Here is a 21,547-nt window from a genome sequence, read left to right as displayed (position 1 = left end):
TGTTCCTGTTCTGCATTTAAATCCATTTTTTAAATATATATTGCTGTTAATAATTTTAGTGAATATCTTGTACATTACAGAGACGAAAGTGAAAGGTCTATAGCTGTTTATGACTTGTCCAACTCATTTCCATACCACTAAAACAATTATTTTATTCAGAATGAGATTTTCAATCTGCAGCAGAGTGAAAATCTCATTCTGGAAACATACCCCAGGCTGTGGCTAAGCCATGTCTCCGCAATATCCTTTCTTTTAGGAGTGCTAGTTCTGCAAGGTTCGCAGGAGAGCTTCTGTAAAGTTTGGAAGGTAGGAGGGGAGGTACTGGCAGAAGTAAAGCTGTGAGGACTGGGCGTGAGTCATGCTTGGGTAGCTCAGTTTGTAGTGCACTTGCCCGCGAAAGGCAAAGTTCCCGAGTTCGAGTCTCGGTCCGGCACAGTTTTAATCTGCCAGGAAGTTTAATTATTTTATTGTTGAACTTGTGATAAATTCTTTCACTCTACAGATGTAATGTAAATAATTTTGCAAGTTCATTTTATATTATAAAGTTGGTGCATAAATTTGTCATTTTTTTGTTCTGCAAGTTGGTTTTCTGGTTACTACGGGTCTATTTATTGATTATCATTTTTTATTTGCAATTCACTTTCGCTATTTGAGTTTACATAATGTGTCATTTGGAGAAAGTGAATGGAGCTGTATACACTAGAAAAAGAAGTGCCATGTGAAGAAACTGGAACATCCTTCTGTTTGAGTTCAACAGACAGGTGATAGCAGCACAGACAGGCAGAAACATTTTTTCTGTGTATGGAGATAATGTTATTGGACAGAGCATGCCAAGAAAATTGTTCTCTCATTTGAAAGAGGATTGTTTTGACATTAGCGACTCTCCATGTTCAAGAAAACCTTTGCGATTCGATGAAGACTGTTTAAGCACATTAATCCACAATGATCCTTGTCAGTGTACTACAGAATTGGCGAATGTGATGAATTATGATCATTCTACTATTGTGCAACATATGTATGCAATGGTAGAAGTTCAAAAATCACATGTATGGGTACCGCATGCTCTAAGCCAAAATCACAAAAATCAGTGGGTGAACATATGTGTGTCTCTGCTTGCTCATCATCAATTGGTTAGTGAACAATACTGATCAGCCACTGTCATGAATGATGGTGATGATGATGAAAACAACACAAACACCCAGTCCCATTGTTATTTCTGTCTATCAGGTTTGAGACTAGTTCATAATTTGTGAATATTATTTGCCCTATTGCCCTACCTTTATGCAGTTGAGTCTGGTACTCAAGATTAATTTTACCGATTACTGTTAGTAGTGAAACCTTGAGTGGCTTCTCGTTTAAATCTTATTTATACATTCTTTTATAAACTTAGGCTGAGTGATCTCAATTTAAAATCAAGCTCTGCACATTGCTACTTGCTCTTTGGCTGAGATTTGCATTTTACTTCATTATTTATGAGCAATAAAATAATATTTTCAGGTCTACATTACACATTGTTTAATAGTAGTTAATTGGCTGTTCTGATTTCCTGTCTTTACAGGTGTTAACTGAACCATTAACAAAATATGTTTTCTGATGCTTGATGTATATTTTTGGAAACATGTCTTAACTAAAATGTTTTTGTCTGTTTTAGTTGCTACTGAAGTCATCTTGTGCCTTGTTGAATTTACATGGTGGTATAACCAGTGAGGTCAAGGTTTGCACTATCATAGCATTTCTAGTTTCAATTTAAAATTAAAATATTAAATATTTATTGGTCATTTCTTGCATTTCTTTAAGCTTGATTTCACATTTTTTTTAAATCTAAAAAACAGCTTGGAGAAATTCTTATTTAATAAATTAATCTTTTCCTGAAAAAGTGGTTTTTTTTACTGGCACCTTACCACTCCTAGCTCCTTTCCTGCTAAAAAATTTAAATGACAGAACTCAAAACCTGCCTACAATGCTGTGAAATGCACATGTCTGGATTTTAGCCCCAATACAGCACCCAACTACAACTTGACAAAAATTGTATTCATGTTGACTTTGCCCATCTGTCTGGCGTTCGGAGTGGAGTTACATGCAGTGGTACAAAGACCTTCAACAAGGTCCCCTCCAACATGAAGGAAGAAACTGGAAATCCTTATCAATAAAGTGAGATAATTTGGTGTTATTACAGTCTGCAATCAATTTTCCAGAAAAAATCCTTATCAATAAAGCAATAATGTGTTATTGTTACAGTTTTCAGATTAATTTTCCAAAAATAGTTATTAATGTATACTTTGACTGATTCCATATCCCTGAAGATTTTCCTTCTTGATGAGATCTACTGAACATGAACAACAAATGACAAATGTGAACTTTAAGAACTTTCAGAATTGGCAGGGAGTTAACGGTCAACACAACTGGTAGCTTTTGATTAGCTCATCCAGCCGCATTTCTATGATTTTTTCAGACTAATGACACATTATCAGCTTTGAGAAATCTGACAACTGTTTCCAGCTATAGAGAACAGGAAAATGCACCAAACCTGAAGAACACTACATTACTTCAGATGAACAATGTGCCTTTTTGCTGAAGTGGTGGGATATGTTACAATACAACAAAAAACATGACACACACACACACACACACACACAAAAGATTTGATCAAAATTATAAATAATGTCTAGCATTACAGTTATCAGCATAATAATTAAAACAATGTATGGAAAAAATTGGCCAGGTACAAGAAAGACTTATTTTTATTTATATATTTTTATATATGCTCGGAGAGTGGTGTGCTGACCACATGCCCCTCCGTATCTGCATCCATTGATGCCTAAGGGCTGAGGATGACACGACAGCCAATCGGTACCATTTCAAGAATGTTTTAACTTTAAGTTTGAAGTTGGATAATAAATGGCAAAAGGAATGTTTTTTCATGTGGTAGATTTACATATTGACAAATTTCTGATTTATTTCCTTTACCTGTACTGTGAAACCTTGCTTCTAGCCAAATTTCATGATTGTAGGTCAATGGGTTTTAATGAGTGAGTTGTGTGTATCTACATATGTGACACAAATGGCCATATCTTCGGACTGCATTGTCTTAGAAGCTGTGACATAAATTTGAACTTGATTATGCCTATCTGTTCCTGAGGAAAAGCCATCTTAACAGACAGAGTGTCGGCTAACAAATAACAATCCCCCCCCCCCCATGTGAAATAATTACAGTCACAACTTCCAGACTTTTTCCTTTAGTTGTACTGTGAAACTATGCTTCCTGTCAAATTTCATGAGTCTAGGCCAACAAGAAATACCCTACAGGTTTTGATGTGTGAGTTTGTGAGTACCAAAGTATGTGACATAAATGACTATATCTTCTGACTGCATTGACTTCAAAGCTTCAAATTTTTATACCATTAAGGGACTGTAGACCTTAGTATGTGACATAAATTTCAATTTCATATCCCCAGTCTTTCCTAAGAAAAAGGGTTTTTAACAATCAGACGGACAGGCAGACATGCAGGCAGATAGACAAACAAAGTGTTCCTAGAAAACAATGTTTCCCAGACTTTCTTGCACCATTACCCTGAGTGCCACCAACTCTTAGACAATACCCCCATCTACACCCTACCACCATCCCCCCCCCCCCCCCCCCCATCACCAATGTCAGCACCTGACTAAACATCAGAATGAAAAAGAACTTTCTTTGAACACTTTTATTTTAAAAATAGTGGAAGATGAATGATATTTTGTTTTCTGGAAGTTTTATTGAGTCACAAACTAATGAGCCAATGAGACAATTGGTAATGCTTATGACTAAAAACCATTTTTATATTTGAGTTGTTTTCAGCGAGTGCACATCATAAATCATGTTCCAGATCCATTCAGTTACTTGTTTTAACAACAATATTGTTATTCAGTCCTGGAATTTACAACTACTTGTTTTTATTTTCATTGCTATCATAATCAAAAATCACTTTCACATCTATAAATCTTGAATCTCACATTTCTTTTCCAAGTTTCGTGGGTTGCATTCGGGGCGGGGGATGGGGTGGGGTGGGGTGGGAGAGAGGCGGGGGGGGGGGGGGGGGGGGGGGAGAGAGAGAGAGAGAGAGAGAGAGAGAGAGAGAGAGAGAATTCCCAGTGCTAACCAGTAACAGTGAGGGAAGGCACTTGTTGCAAAACACACTTCTCCTGTACTACTACTTTCCCTAGTGGCACTTGACCTGCACCTTTATTTAAATGAACCAAGTTAACATGTGTGGACTATACTTACTGTTTGTAAATCATTTGATTACTGGATTCCTCAATTTTGAACTAGCAGAAATTTGAAGACTTCAAGCTGTTAAGGCTTTGTGTCTGTCCATTCTAATAATAGTAGTAATAATAGTAATAATAATAATAATACTATGCACAGCATCAGAAAAGTCTTAGTAAACATGGGCTATACAACAAGAGCTATAACTACTACTTCATCTTCAATACTGCGAAACAAATTTATTTGCCTGCAAGCTCCTTGCTTTCCATGTTTTGGGAGGAGGCAGTATGGACCAAAATAAGAAAAAACTCTTTAGTACTCATGGACTCTAAAGTACATAACTTAAACACCATAGGCACTTGTTCAGTAGGAGAGAGGTGTTCCACACTAGCAAATATGAACCAGTGCTCAGAGCTCATATGGTATGCACATTATAGCCTGTGTTTACGGAACTTTTTTTTCTTGTTTTTGGTCCATACTACCACCTCTCAAAATGTGAAAAGCACAGAGCTTGCAGTAGATGACATGTTTTTCACAGTATCAAAGATGAAGAAGTGCTGATAGCTCTTAAGGTATGCATTTTAGAGCCTATGCCTTTTTTACTTCAAATGATTGTTCCCATCATATCCCTGAATATTGACCACTCCTCCTGGGACACACTGCATACTGTTGTCATGCGGTCAACTAGTTTATTTATCTGTTTCGAAGTGAGCAATGAAGCAGTTTCTGGTCTACTGCACAAACTATCTATAACATGGAGAAGACATTTTCATGAGATATTCTGCATTTGCTATATATGTGTCTTGCTTTTGCCATGATCAATGTATGGTACAAAGCACAAAGTATGTGTGTGATAGGTGGACTCTGGGAGAAATCTGTGATCTCCATAATGCTAGCAACTGAGAAAAAAATAATTATTGATAACTTACATAGTCAATATTAATCTTACCAAATTGTGATAGTAGCACAGATCTTTTAAAAATAATTTAGTTTTGTGACAGAATCAGAATCAAACCCTTTTGTTTTTACCCCTCACAAAATTTCATTTTACCTCTCAGGGAGTAATCACCCCCAGGTTGGGAACCACTGCTACAAGAGTTTAATTTTTATTGATTACGATATGGAACGCTAAAAATGAATATTGCAAAAAAGGTCCTTGAAATTCACACTGAAAAACTTCACATAACCTTGAGAAAAACCTGTATGATTACAATGCTCATACAATAAGCTGTAGCACAGCAGGCTCCAGAGCTCACAACATTGTATGAAAATGATCGATGGGAGAAGTCCTTAAAATGTTGTTCAGGGGAGGCATCTGACCAAGAAAAAGTCAATTCATGTGCTTCATTACTGGAATTTAGCTTGAAGGAGAGAGGAGTTGACATATTACTGGTTTTAAAAACTAAGATCCAAATGTAAGTCTAACTTCTCTGAAGTCTCATATAGAATGGTGAATTAATTATGGTCTAATTACAGGAAGGGTACAATATGCCTTCTGTTCTACAACTGCTGTTTCAGAGGAGCAAACTACGGCCAGCACTAACTGTCACTTTCTCATTCATCTTACATTATTAATGACACAAACAAACAAAAATTAACAGTGCTCAGCACTAGCTTTCTATTTGTTCTGATTTATGGGTAGTTAACACAAAATAAAAATACAAAAGGAAAGAAAACAGGTAAGACTACAACACAGCAAACAAATTACAGATGACAGGAAGTAACTCCTGCAGGATACTACAGGGTAAAAGATTCATACTACAAACAAACAACAGGTTGTGGCTAACCCATTTTCTGAAATATACTATCTCTAGGAGTGCTGTCCAGCAAGTTATACTGGGAACTCAGATGATAAGAGAAGTATGAACAGGCCAAAGCAACGAGATGAGTCATGGATTACTCATTTGTCAAGAATATGCCTGTAGATGGTTCTAATCTGATGGGCAATTTCACATGAAGGGTCCTCCATAATAACCATGAAGCAAAAGAGCACACAAATACATTCAGAATTTCATTAATATAATTAGTGAAAAACAGTCAGTAATATTCTTCTGGGTTGTCATCTGTAAAATTCTGACGTTTAGGCATCTGAGGAAGGCACCTTGCAACAGACGCCGAAATGTCGGAATTTTACAGATGATAATGCGGCCTCAAACCCAAAAGAATTTTACTGACTGTGACAATGGCCACAGAAGCCTACATTTACATTTAGTGAAAAATACTTGAAAATGGGCAACAATGTCTAACAGAAGTCATGTAAAAAATCTGCTCATCAAGCGATGGCAGAACACACACATAAAAGAAGATTGTAAATAGGCAAGCTTACAGAGCCAATGGCTCCTTCTTCAGGCAGAAGGGTTGAAGGTGAAGGAAGAGGGGTGAAGGAGGAGGACTGGAGAGGTCTAGGAAAAGGGACAGATTTTGGGAAAGTCACCCAGAACCATGGGTCAGGGGAGACATACTGCACGGGATGTGAAGGAAAGACTGGTTGTTGGGGACTGCATCGGACGAGATTTGAAAACCTGAGAGCTTAAAGGTGAAAGAAAGGAGAAGTTATTCAGATATTCCAGGAATTTTAACATGCCAGCCTCACCACAAGTCCATAGAGTAAGGATGTCATCAACGTATCTAAACCAAACCAGGGGCTTTCCTGGCATCCATAAATCTTCAGCCCCTGGTTTGGTTTAAATACATTGATGACATCTTTACCGTATGGACTCATGGTGAGGCTGATCTGTTAAAATGCCTGGAATGTCTGAATACCTTCTCCAAATTAAATTTCACATAGTCCTATTCCAAATCCCACACCACTTTCCTTGATGTTGATCTCATCCTCACTGAAGGCCAGCCACACACTTCCGTCCACATTAAACCTATAAAGAAACAACAGTACTTACATTTTGACAATTGTCATCCTATCCATGTCACACGTTCCCTCCCATGCAGCCTTGGCATTCGAGACAAATGTGTTTGTTCAGACGCACGCTCTTTACAGCAATATACCACCATTCTCACCTCACCTCAGCCTTCAATGCACGTAATTACCCCACCAGCTTAGTTCAAAGGCAAATATCGCAGGCCATCACATCCAGTCCTGGTACTGCTGATCCCTCCAAAAAAAAAAACTTCGAACCACGCCACTGGTGCCTTAGTATTATCCTGGTCTGGAATGTATTAATCAGCTACTTCGACAGGGCAATGACTTCCTAAAATCTTGCCCTGAACTGAGATCCACTCTGTCTGAAATTTTGCCCAACACACCTAGAATAGCTTTTTGTCACCCTCCAAATCTCCACAACATTCTTGTCAGACCCTATCCTCCTCCTGCACCCATCTCCCTACCCCACCCCTATGACCATCCCTGCTGCAAGATTTGCCCTATGCACCTTCCTACCACAACCTATAGCAGCCCTGTAACTGCAAAATATATAATATCAAAGGGAGAGCCACCTGTGAAATGACACGTCATATACCAGCTGTTATGGAAACATTTTTCAACCTTTTACATCAGCATGACTACCACCAAATTATCAATTAGGATGAATGGGTATAGGCAGAGGGTGTACACTGGCAACACACAATATTCTGTTGCAGAGCATGCTCTACAACATGACAGTCATGACCTCTGTGCCTGTTTCACTACACGTGCCATCTTGATTCTTCCCCCAGACACCAGTTTCTCAGAACTCTGCAGGTGGGAACTAATGCTACAACATGTCCTCGGTTCTCGCCACCCACCTGGCCTTAATCTACATTAATTTCCCCCGTCTCAGCATTTCTTTACAGCAACTACTATTTTCTTCAGTCCATTTTAGTTTTCTACATCCTTCATTGTCTTACCTGTCTATTTTTCACCACTCCTCTCCCAACCCTTCTGCCTGAAGAAGGAATCACTGGTTCCGAAAGCTTGCCTAACTACACCCTTCTTTTGTATGCATGTTTTGCCACTGCTTGGTGAGTAGAGCTTTTATCTAATCAATTAAATTATTTTGTAAAAAGTTGATTCTCTATTTTTTACAGGAGGGTGAATTTTAAAAAATGAAGAATTCATCAGTTTTTGCAAAACAGATATATGTAATATGAAACTAAATGAAATGAAAAAATGTAAAAATGAGAAGCATGCAAATATGTTATCTCACATATGTTCCCAGTATGCTCAATTGGAGCACAAATAAGAAGCATACATAAGCTCAACCATTGACCCAATAAAGTCGTTAAGGAGATTTAGACAAATAAAATGCGCTATAAAGAGAAACTCCGATGAAGAAAACAGGATATAAGACAGTACTGTCAGTTTTAGAATCTAGAATGTGTTTCCTGTCATATGTCTCCCAATAAAATCACACCAATTAAATGAATGAAAACCACATCTTAACTCTGAAGGACACAAGAAAGGAATAAAAATATGTCAAAAAATGACTCAAAAAATAACTTAAATGTAGAATAAGCCACAACTGCAAATAATGTCCACCACTGCTTTGGAGATATTCACAATGAAAGTTTCTGCACAAAGAAAGTTATCCCATCCCAAATTGACAGATGTATATAAAATCTTCTGACCAATAAAGTCTAAGTGGTTAAGACTCAGAATATAAATCTAAAGACTTCAGATCCAATATTTTTCTGGCTCTTAGAAGAGGGGGAGCCACAGCTCTGCACTTTGAGTGAAAGCTTAGCACTTTATTATCCTTTTCTGAGAACCTATATGATGTTCAGTAACTCATCAGGAGAGTTACAATCTACGCTCACACAATTACAATGAGTAAATTTAATGTTTAACTATATAACACCTCCTGGCATAAAAATTACTCTTACATCAGGCAGTGGAGACTCCACAAATTATGCAGTTCCCAGGAAAATGACAACTTATTTAAAATTGTACATAATGCTTGAAATCTAAAAGTACAGAAAGAAGCTGAATGTTATATAATCACAACCCATCTCTGAATTTCCCCTTCAGAAAAAGACATGTCACATGGTGAAAATCCAAGTTCTCCAACACTCCACTATCATAATCTTCCCACATTTAAAATCAAAAACTTATCCTTTCTTACACTCATCAGCACTGGAAGCATCAAATTTGTTTATAAAAAGAACCATATCTTAAGTTGTCTGTACACAAACTTTTTTTATTTATTCCGTGCAGGAAGACAATGGTTTAAATCCCCATCCGGCCATTCAGATTTAAGTTTTCTGTGATTTACCTAAATTGCTCTTGGCAAATGCTGGGATGGTTCCTTTGAAAGGGGTATGGCCAATTTCCTTCCATGCCCTTTCCTAATCTGAGCTTGTGCTCCATCTCTCATGCCCCATTGTCAACAAGGCATTAAATGCTAATATTTACTCCTTCCTTCCTTTTAACCATGGATTGTTAGCTACTGGATAATACTGACAGATACACTGCAATTTCTCATGCAAAGTATATCTTTCTGTCTATATTCAATTAGCTACAAATGGTTTGTACTTTAAGACACACTTTCTCTTTTTTACACTAGCAGGATTCTTATGCTGTTGAAGTAAAAATGAAAGGTACAACTTTCAGGGCACAGTAGATATCAAATTTCTAAAGCATTATGTCAACATGCCACACCTCATAATCAACTCAAATGCAGTAGTAATTATGTAAATAAAGTTCCTTGTTTAGCTGATGATCGTTTTTGTTGCCAAAAAGCTCCTACCACCAATAAAGGCAGTTGCAAATCCTTGCAAGAAGAACAATACAAAGCTTTAGCCAACTTTCGTTTGGTAGGAGAGTGCTTGAAGAGACAACCTGAGCACATACTAAGTGGAAAAATGTAAATGGACCAGCTAATAAGAGCCTTCATCACTCAAAAAATAGTTTGTGAAAACCAAGGACATTTAATTTACTGTGAATTCTTCCACAACAAATAAACACGAAATGCAAGCTATCGAAGTTTGGCTGTCCTTAAAATATATTTTCACTACTTCTGAAAAAAGTCATATGAGTTTAGGCTACTGTCTGTTCCCAAACATTACTTTCTATTTAAAAATAAGTAGTTTTCCAAACCAACAAACCACAGTGATACTGACAAACAAAGTTATACATGGGGTTAAATTGCATCATTACCCTTAGACTATACACAAACTCAAATTTACTCCATAACAGCCTTTAACAGTACCAGCAACAAAAGAAGAAGTAACAAGGCCATTGGATAGCCAATCCTGGTGAACTGGCATAGCACACTTGAAAAGTCCAGTACCATAATTGAAATATTATACATCATCACTACACATATATAATCATTCTATAGACACAAATTTGAAACATTTGGCGAAAAAAATTTAAAAAAGTAACTAGTACGAAAATATATTCAGGAGTCACATCATAAATACAATAGTGTCGTACTGTTAAATACAGTATGCATTTTAGTGCCTAACCTGGCACAAATTATTAATTTGATAATGAAAGTAATTTTAGGTGAATTAGTTGTCATGCCAATTAAGCACGGCACTCAAGCACTGCAGGACACACAACTAGCCCCACAAACAGTAGCACCTCTGAATTCACAATTACTCCTGCAACAATATTGGCTGATTGTTATCTGAGTATTTTCCCGATTCTGAGATCAAGATCTATAACATTCTGTATGCCTTCCTATGCATTTTACCTCAAATACTAATAGTCTGTATTTTAATGGTACTCTCTCCTTATTTCCTAGATTTCCTGAGTGTAAGATTGTTTAAGGTTACTAAGTAATAATGCTATTTTGTAACAATAGACAATGTCAGAATGAACAGACTTCATTAATGTCACGTAGTTATGTTTAGCTATTATTACTTTCTCTTCTAGAAAATTCTACAGAAACCTCTCCATGATTATCAAGGCAGCGGTGAGAGAACAATTTTTTCAGAGCAGATAAATATAAGTAAAAACTGTGTATGAATATTCACAAGACACAACCAAAAAATGCAAAAAGAAAAAAAGAAATTCATTTCCCTTCAATAGTCAACAGTATTCATAGATAAAACATGCTTAAAATGTAAAGGTAACAACTGAGAAAATAAAAAGTAACAAAACATGAATCAGATGAAAAACACTTCTTTACAGACCATGAAAGGAAGGTAACAGTCAAATAACCTATCTGCTAAAGCTATGTATTAATGTAACAGATGCATTCACTTGAAAATAAAAGTAATACAAGCATTCATGAACTAAATACATATACTGAAACAATGTAAATTATTACATTCACAAAATGATGCAATGAACCACATAAAAACATTCAAGGATTAAAGTAAGTAAGTAAAATTTCAGGATTTAAACACAAACATTAAACAAAAATTCTGATAGTATGTGGGGACATACTGGATACCTGTTGAGAACAGGGATATCATTAGTGTTAATTGAAACATGCAGTGTGGCACCTACCGACAGCATTATCCCCCAGTGGTAACAAAGGATGAGCTGATAAACTGGTCCCCACGTTCACTACACTCGAGTGGACCGAGCTCGAATGTCGGAACGACTGAGACCTGGGGACGAGAAGAGGAAGGGAATAAGCAGCACGCATGCCACCAGTTCATACTAGGTGCCCACATACACATTATAGAAGCTCTCTGCTTCTGTTCTACATTTTTCTTTTCAAGAAGAAATTTCAAACTTTGCATGCTTTTTACTGGTAATCTTTTGCACAGAACTGGAACTAACAAGTGCTCTCAGTTTTCAACAAAAAAGTGCAATTAGAACAACCTGTCAAGAGCAAGGACAGCTTTTATAAATGGGCATTACAGAATTAAGTAAAAATGTACATAATCTATTACTTTAATACAAATTTTACATTCTGAAGTACAGGCTAGATTGATGCACATTTATCTGTTTAACTCAGAGGGCACATACATGCAACCAATAGTCTTGACAAATTAACTAATAGAGCATAAATAAATAGAGTAGCTTCTCAGCTGATGTAAGTATCTTTTCCAATTTCTGGCAAAGAGCATAAAGCATAAATACCTACAGGCCACCTACAAATGAGAAAAGTAGCAGCAATACATATTTATCTTCTGAAAATTTTTAATTTGCCAAACTTCAGTAAATCAAATGGCAGTAAATATTCAAAATACATTGCTATTATCGCACTACTGATATTTGAAAGTTTCTTTATATATTCAGACATGGTGTAATTGAGATGATAATTTTGGCATTGTCTGTTGTTGTGCATGAGTGACATCCAAATGGCATGACAAAACTAAGAATACAAAATTGGGCCCCTGGATCTACTGATCACACTAGCTATTACCAAAGACTAATTGTGCTTATCTATATTACTTAAAGCAGAATTCAACTTTTGGTGAATAAATAAATAATATATTGGTACTCGAATGTAAAAGCATTACTTTCAACCCCCCCTTTCATTCAATAGCACACTAATTAGTCACAATGGCATTTCTTATGATTTAAGAGTTATTTTCTGTGGTAAAAAATGACAAAAAATCATATTTTTCAGCTATTCAGTTATAAAAATTGCATCTGAATCCATTCAGATCCTAGGACCATTCATATACTACTGTGAAAACTGTCACCTGCAAATTCTGCAGAACATAATATTTCGGAAAACCACCCACAATGACAATCTTAATTTCCTTTAATCACAAAAACCACATACTGAGTTAAAGTAATGTAGTTAATAGCTACAGGAATTTGAGTTCTAACATTAAATGATAAATGCAAAAGTTTTCTATTCATAAGATAAATTGCTTAATCACAATAAAAATAACAACACCAATTATTATGATTGTTGCTGTTACTATTTACACAAGTAAATATTTTGTAGACTTGCATTTAATTATGTTTTTATTCATGTTAGGAAAAGGGGAACAGAAGAGTTACTACACGTATTTGGCACTTAAAAATGCAATGATGAAATGAAATCTAGCTTTGCCCCAAGCATATAAATAACAGAAAGCAGATCCCAGAGACACTCTTCACTCGATTGCACACAACACACTGAATCCCGCAGTGCTATTTTGTGAGTCTCTTGGTGGAGGTGGATTACTGGTGCTTTCCTATTACCTCTCAATGAACTGTGATTATGTATCTTTGCCACATAGATGACTGTGGTGAGTATTCGTTCAGTGCAGTGTTGTATTTGCATTGCTGTTAAAGAAGGGCACAGAAATTAAGAGGTGGGAGAGAGGATAACTTAATGCAACACCATAACCCACCCCTCTTGAATAACACCAAGGTGCACATCCAGCTTAACATCCCCATCTGGTGACACATTATCAGTATGCTGGTGACCCCTACTCCATGAGAGACTACAGACGGCCTTGGCATTTGCCCCATAACAATGGCACACAATCTAGTGACCAGCAATTGCAAGTCAGGTCCTCTCAACCAAATTTTGGTGACCGAAATTTCTGCTACCATTAGAATTCAAACCAAACTCTAGAGTAGATGTTAGGATGTGTTAGCAAGATTATCTACAGAAGCTGTATCTGTTAATTCAAAATGAATCAGTTGTTGAAGCACGAGTTAAAATTTTTGGATGAATATGTTTTCCACTTTCTCTTCTCTGCTTTGGTGAATGAACCATATAATAACCAAGCAAATGTATGGCGTTTCCTTTATATTCCCCTTAGTATACAAGCACAAACTTATAAAACAGACATCGGTGTAAATGACATTAATTACTGAAGTGACAATGACCTTACAATGAAAATAGATGTGTTCGAAATTGCTCTGTGGTGCAACATAAAGCCAGAAAACATATGTTTACTTACCATACAGAAAGGCACTAACAGGTGAACAGTATCACTCTGATGAACAAACTGACTGCTGGCTTTTGGAAACACAAGTTTCTTTACATGTACAAATGAAAAAAGAGTGGGAAGGGTAATGAAAAAAAAATTTATAATATTATACAAGGAAATCATCCAGTAGAGTTGCTCATGAAAAAGAACAATATACGATGAAACAGACAGTAACAATGTGTTTGTTCACTGATTATATCTCATTCTATCCTATTGAAATTCTCTATGTTCATGTCCAGAATGACTTTTCTGCACATTATTGAGAAAAGTTCCTTACCACCACAGACTTTTTCCAGCACTTATGACAACTTCCTAAACTTTGTCTCTCTTTTTATTCATGACCTGGAGCCATTTTTGTTTCCTCCAGCACCTAGTTTTCCCTTACCTTTTCTTACTTTTCACCTCTTCCTTTGCCTCAATGGTAAACTTATCAGCTTCAGAAACATTTTATTGTTTGTCAGTCTTTTCAGTCATTTCTGGAAAACACTATTTTGTCTCTCTTTGAACTACTTTAAGTCAAATGCTGCTTTTTAATCTGCTGAGATGATATTTCTTCCATTTTCAGCTAGTGCAAGTTTCATTTTAGGCTATTGTTTACAGTCAGAATCTTCTATATAGACAATAATTGTCTTCTAGTTGCTGCCACTTCAGTTTCACCGTTTAAGTAATTTTTTTCCTTAGATTCTTTTGTCTCTAATATCCCCCCCTCCCCAAATTTTTTGCCAATTTATAAATGGCCTAGTTTTTACAGTCATATTCAAATAGTAAACATATTCTAATCGGTAATTTTTCCTTGGTATAAAACAAGAAAGGGATTGAAAGAATGTGAGAAGTAAACCAAACACATAGCAAAATGTCAACCTTGTATGATGTGGTGATATAAAACACATAAAAACACTTACTACGTGCACGTAAAATTGTTAAGAGCACTGTGTTGTGTGTTGGAATAAAGCAATAAACTGTCACGTTTATGTACAGTGAACACTACTAGTGAAAACAATAAATATAGTGCAGCTGTTTTATCTTGATCTCCTTGTCTCTTTCATAAAATAAACTCTCAAATTCACCCTTTTCTAATTCGACCAATACCTTCTTCTCCTATACACTCCATTCAAAAGTTTTTTCATATTCCTTGCCATAGTGGGACAGCCCAAAGTGGAATGGTATTCGTCATGAGAAAAATTGTCCCACTACCTCAATTACAAAACAATGATAAGTGATTAATATTGCATTAGTATGAGCACATATTTATGTTTCAGATCTAAAATCTTGTAAAAAAAAAAAAAAAAAAAAAAAGAAAAGAAAAGAAAGAAAGAAAGAAAGAAAGAAGGTGTTACAGATGTGTAAAGCGAAGGGAGGAGTGAAATGAATACAGACATTAATGTGTAACAGCAAGGCAGAAACTCAGTAGAAAATCATCACATGCAATAGAGAAGCCGGCTGCCAGGATAGACAACGAAAGCCATCCACTACAAAACAACTATTGTTAAAAATGCTAAAATGTCATTCTTTTATCAACATAAATGATTTCATATTGTTTTAGTATTGGCTCAGTTGCAGAGTAGTTGAGCTTTTGGTCTTGAGCGGACCACAGTTTAAGTTGAGGTATTGATCCAGATCTGTCTGAAGCAACAAACACCTAAGGGGTGAGTCAAGTTTATAGGGTTCTTTAAAGACTTGCGAAATCAGTGATAAATTCTGGTCTATGGAGTATGTTCAATTATAATTTAATGGAGTTCTGAACATTGGTAATTTTACAGAACGGTACAGTAACCGAATTTGACTAAGATTTTAGCATTTGAACACAAGACTAAGCAAAGAATAAAAGTTGCACTAATCTTTAATGATCACATAAGGATTATAATTTTAGGAGTAACTCAGGGTGGGTCGAAGAAAGATTACATGAAACTAAAGGAATATCCAATAGTTATTTGATACAGTATAGTTTGCATTGCAAAGCATCGGCTGTAAAGAGCAGTGTCTGCTGGTCTTATGGTTGGATAACTCTACATTTGCCTTTAGAGCTTGTAATACTCTCAATGCTGTGTAAGTAATAGGGACCATTCATTAGTAGCCTCCTAGGAGCCTGTTTAGTCAAATTCGTTATCTTTTCTATGAATTTATGGAACAATTTAAAATAATGAAAGGAATTTTTAGTCACTCTTATTGTGTTAAATGTAACATCATTTGGATAAGTACAGTAGATAGCAGCCAACACCTGGAAAGGACGAGTTTTGCAACCTTTAATAAAGCAGTGGTGGCAAATTATTATTATTATTATTATTATTATTATTATTATTATTATTGACAGTTCAAGTGATAGGATTGTGGGCAACACACTAGACTCAGTTTCAGTGAATATACTGACTAGCTGACAAATGCATTTCATTCGTATAAAAAAATACTGTTTCTTATTTTTATCGTAGCTGGATTTATTCAAAATGTTGTCGATTTCCATTCAGTTCGTAACATAGTGGTAATAGAAAAAAGAATATCATCACTTTGTGTGTGTGTGTGTGTGTGTGTGTGTGTGTTCAGATTGAACACTGCAGAATTTTCCTTGTCAGTAGTGTTAGCATCATGACTTGATCTTAGGTGCCAGGACTGGTACTGTGACATAACACTGAAACGCAAGTGTCAGTGTGTATTATAGTGGAACAAAGACAACATGAGTCTGGACAAGATGACCAGGACTTTACTCATAAAACTGTTTTATCAACAGCAATGGTGCTGCTGTTGTTCACAAGTATAAAAGCATTAAAGAATATGGGGAAGTCCTCTTTCTGCACCGAGGTTGAAGAACATGATTCATAAGTTCAAATTAACTGGCAATCTGGGAATAGTTCCTCGGAGAGGATAACAGGCAATTGTGCCGTGAGTGGTTGAAGAAGTTACTGTTGCCTTGGCTGAGAATGTTGGACACATTGTGCGATCTTCAAGCGTGCACAAGCTATGTCATGACAGCTGAATATTCCATGGTCCACCATTTGAAAAGTACTATGAAAAATTGTGAAATAGTATCTCTAGTATGGTTCCAGGATGTTGTGGCAACAGATGATCATCCCAGTGAGCAATGTTTTTAGCCTGAAACGTAAATATTGTTTACAATTAGCAAATGGTACCATCTCATGTGGAGAATAAACTGTGTTTCTTTGAATTGTTTATTTGTTATTTCACTTCTGCATGTCCTCACAAATGTTCCACAAAGTTTCATTGTCCTACAATTATTCGTTTTTCATGAGGCCCTCTCAAATTGCAAAAGTTTAATTATAACCATCCTGTCAATTAAAAAAAATTCCAGAATCAATTTCATTTAACTGAAAGAAGGAGATGAATATATCAAAGAAATATTGATTGCAATCAAATAAATAAAAGATTTTTTCAGAAGATATGTATGTAAAGGTAGAGGAATTTCTTCCAGGAGGTAATATTAATTATAAATTTTCAGCTATAAGTGCATAAGTATATCATCTGTAAACGAAAGAAAATACACATGATCACATCAAAATCTATTCTATTGCAGTTAAATTCACAGACTACTAATGTAGTGTGGTAATACAACTGTTAATTATTCATTTATGTCATATGCCTACAGTAATGCAGTCCTAAGCATATATGATCCCTGGACTTACAAATACGAATATACATAAATTAATTATCAAAGCTAGAAGTAATCCCTCCTATCAAGAGGAACATCTAAGGGATTTGTAACTAACATCTGAACTAAATCAGAGCTACCACACACAGAGAGCTAGAGGATAGTTACAAGAGTCACTGCAATATGTTCCTCCCTATTATCTTACAATAGTACATAACATTGTGGCGTATGTCAAATGCTCTCCAACCTCATTCCATTTCCAAATTCAAAAGCTAGTGTAAAAATCCAGTTTGGTTATGAAAGGTGAATACCATTTCAGTTGACTTTTTTATACTCGAGAATCAGTTCAGTAATTAGAGGAAATGAGAGTGGTGTGTGCATGTGCCCACCCACCTACACACACACACACACACACACACACACACACACACACACACACACCAGTGTAATAAAGAAATGGTGAAAATTAGACAGATACATTGTATCAGATAACACTAGATAAGCAAAGATATCTGCAGAATAAAATTATCACAGAAATATATAGAAAATGGGAGGCAGGAAAAATCAATAGTTTAATCAAAAGGATGGCAGAGAATGAATACTATCGAAATTGCCCTGCACTGACAATGCGGTCATTAGAAATGCAGCACAATCTCGGACTGCACAAAGATGGTGAAGGAACTCTATAATGCCATTTCCGAAAGAATCATCTCGGCACTAGCCTTAACTGATTTTGCAAAACCATGTAAAACCTGGATGGCCAGATGGGAACCTGAATCTTGTTACTCTGAGATGTGCATCTGATGCATTAATCATTGTACTGTCTCACTCAGTGGTGCATAATAAGAAAAGAGATTGGAGACAACTTCCCCAGTAATAAATTATAAAATGTCTGGTTAACCATCAACTTAAACTGCTCACAGTTGTCTATCTGCTCTAACAAACACGAATTTCTCTCTCTCTCTCTCTCTCTCTCTCTCTCTCTCTCTCTCTCTCTCTCTTTTTTTCCCCCTCTGTTGATATGTTTTTGTCTTTTTGTAACTAGAACACCTACAGTATTTCTTCTAATACTGCCTGTTTTGTAGTCAAAGACCTACAATATTTCCGTCTAATACTGCCTGTTCCGTTATCTGCTCAAGACATCTACCCGACACATTCACAATTATTTCACAACACTACTACCTTTAGAGCCAGTAATGTGTGTGTAGTTTTTCCCGCAGAACAATATACAAATTAGTCATTCCATACCAGTATTGAATGCTCAGGGTATTATGATCTTTTGAGTTTAGTTAATCTTATTAAATTCCTGTCCAATTTTTTCAAATAACATCAGATGATGTTCCCCACTTTTTCATATATCTGCACAATAATCTGTTGTACAGTTGTGAAACTTAAGTTCCTCCAGCATACAAAGTGTTCAGACGACTTATAGGAATGCAGCCAGGTGATGTGTTCTACGGTTGTGAAAGATGTCACTCAGCTGCATTCTCATAAGTTATTTGAATGTTTCACCATGAGTAGCCCTATTCACAGACAGCAAATAAAATATACCACAGCTGTAACACAACTCTATACCAACTCTGAAAGATACAAACAAATAATACGCCAAACTTCTCTTCACTGCTGACAGAAGGTGGTGCAGGGAGCACAGGAAGTGAGCTCCACCCAATACATACACAGCCACAGGGAAAGGAGCTATGCAGGGGGAGCAAGCTCCACATTCCCCGTATAATGCTGGCACTACCCATGTGCTTTGTTGTGTGTATCGAGTTTCAGCATGAAAGTAGATGTGACACATGCAGATCACTAAAGTTATTCTGAAAAGTCACAGATGACACTTGCAATTGGCTAAGAAATGCTTCATCACTTGCTTTGAAACAAACAAGCTACTAGTGTAACATGACATTCATGACGACTGCTATAATCCTATACCAAAGCATAGTTATTGTTAGATGTGTAGCATACACAAAACATTTCTCAAGAAACTGTTTTTGAATATTTTTTCCTTCTTCTTTAGATTATTCATTTTGTTTCCTGCTTTGCTTTGAAGAGGTATGTTTAGGCATAACATCATCTAAAAACAAATTATAATACATTTCCACGAAAAAATTTTCCATCAGCAATATTTGACTGCAAAAATGAGGAAAGCTGGTGGGATCAAACTCTTTAAAGATTTTGTGCCAACAGCCTGCAGTTAAATCAAATCTCCCCATAGTCATTCACGGAGAGGGACAGTATGTGATACTGTTATTCATTTTCTGCCCACTGAATTGTGAGCTTCAGCTGTCATGGGCTATGTATTGTCATGTAATTACACACTCCCTTCCTTTTATCCCATACTCATCTGTAATGATGCAAAAGCTACACTTCAATGGACTCATCACTGTCAACCAAACAAACAGAAACACACTTGACACCTCATGACAGACCGGAATACAGCAAAAGTAAAACACTTCTACTAGAACCACAGACAGCAATTCTGTTTTACTGCACTGTTCATAACACTAAAGTGGTTGAGTGCGACACTTACACTAAACCTCGAACCGTAGTTCTGGTTTACAGCAATGTACACATCTCTAAAGCTATTGATAATGTGAGTCCATCTGGCTCCAAATAATTTCAGCATGTGAAAACCTAGGGTTTTACTGTACTGAAGATGGTAATAATTGGAGTTACAACCATGTTTCATACTGCAATAATAAGTGTTATGACATTTGTGCAATGCAGACTGATTGGTTGGTTGGTTGGTTGAGGGTTAGGGACTACAATACAGAAAAATATTTGAACTGACTTTTTTCAATTTCTTATGCCTGAGGCACCTTATCTTATTTCTCTAGCCTCTCCTTGCCTAGCGTGTGTTCCTATCTCCAGCTGCTTCTACATTTTTCTCTTCCTTCATGCCCATCTACCTACAAAATTTCTCATAAAAATTGTTTTCTAGATGAACTACCTATTGCTTCTCAATAAATTTCTTATTACAGTGAGCTTTCAGGGAAAACAAAATAATTAATAATCTGAATCATCTACAACAAAACTTTTACAGTAATGGTATTTTGAATATCAATGAGCACCAATACAAGATTCCATAATAAAACCAAGCAACATTTCTTCATTTTCATCTGCATCACAAGTAATGCTTTCTAGATCTGACCAAAACCCATGAGGTTAAACTATATTTGTTTCTTATGGAAAAATAAAGAATTTTTGGTACAAATACTGAAGTACTTTTAAATATATGTTGTGAGTGTATTTTCTGTCATAAGAGTTTTGTTTTTCATCACAGAATTTCACTTTAACAGTTCGTTACACTGGTTTGCTGACAAAAACTCATGAGCAATTGCTTTGTTCCGAACGGATAGATTTTACTTCAAATCCAGTTTCACTGCTCCACAGTTCAAGGGTCCACCATGTTGTCTGACTCTCAAATGAAACCTTCAGCTTTCCACATGTACTAAAATGACTAATATTCTCAGTACAATACTTACAAAATATTGAAGATTCATCTCCACATACAATTCTTACTTTTTTCTACACCCTCCATTGACAGCTTAAGGGGTAACACAAATTTAGAATTTTCATAGAACCATTCTTTTGTTGGTTTAAAACATGCTTTGAACCTTCTAAAATTTGAGGTAAAAAGTCTAACCCCTGAAAAATTTTGTGCTATGGAATTCCAAAGACCTCCTCTAGCACTCAGATGACCCAAAACAGCCTACCTGCATCAACTAGATACACCCTGTTGTGTCTTAGGTATAGTCTGAAGCAACTCAAAACAATAATACATTAGCTTGGCATCAGCAAGTGTCAGTACATGTACAAAAAAGCTATCTTTTCACTTCAAACCTTGATTTTTGTGTGCAATATTGACCGCTGATGGTTTATTTTTGATCTTACAGTATATAGCTTTGTCTTTCAAGTAAGAATGAGTGGTAAGA

The 21,547-nt window shown here is 36.1% G+C and overlaps 1 protein-coding gene across 2 annotated transcripts in view; it reads right to left on the bottom strand.

The window, feature by feature from the left end:
• Positions 1–21,547, bottom strand: part of LOC126236182 (FERM, ARHGEF and pleckstrin domain-containing protein 1) — a 724,813-nt gene that overhangs the window by 146,884 nt on the left and 556,382 nt on the right. For both annotated transcript variants that reach the window (XM_049945281.1, XM_049945282.1), the window contains exon 10: positions 11,634–11,737. In XM_049945281.1, coding sequence (XP_049801238.1) covers positions 11,634–11,737 — 104 coding nt within the window. The remainder of the gene's footprint in view (positions 1–11,633; positions 11,738–21,547) is intronic.

Source organism: Schistocerca nitens, chromosome 2 (assembly GCF_023898315.1).
Source record: "Schistocerca nitens isolate TAMUIC-IGC-003100 chromosome 2, iqSchNite1.1, whole genome shotgun sequence".
Taxonomy (NCBI): Eukaryota; Metazoa; Arthropoda; class Insecta; order Orthoptera; family Acrididae; genus Schistocerca; species Schistocerca nitens.
Note: the sequence above shows the minus strand (reverse complement) of the source record. Positions and strands in the feature narration are given on the sequence as shown.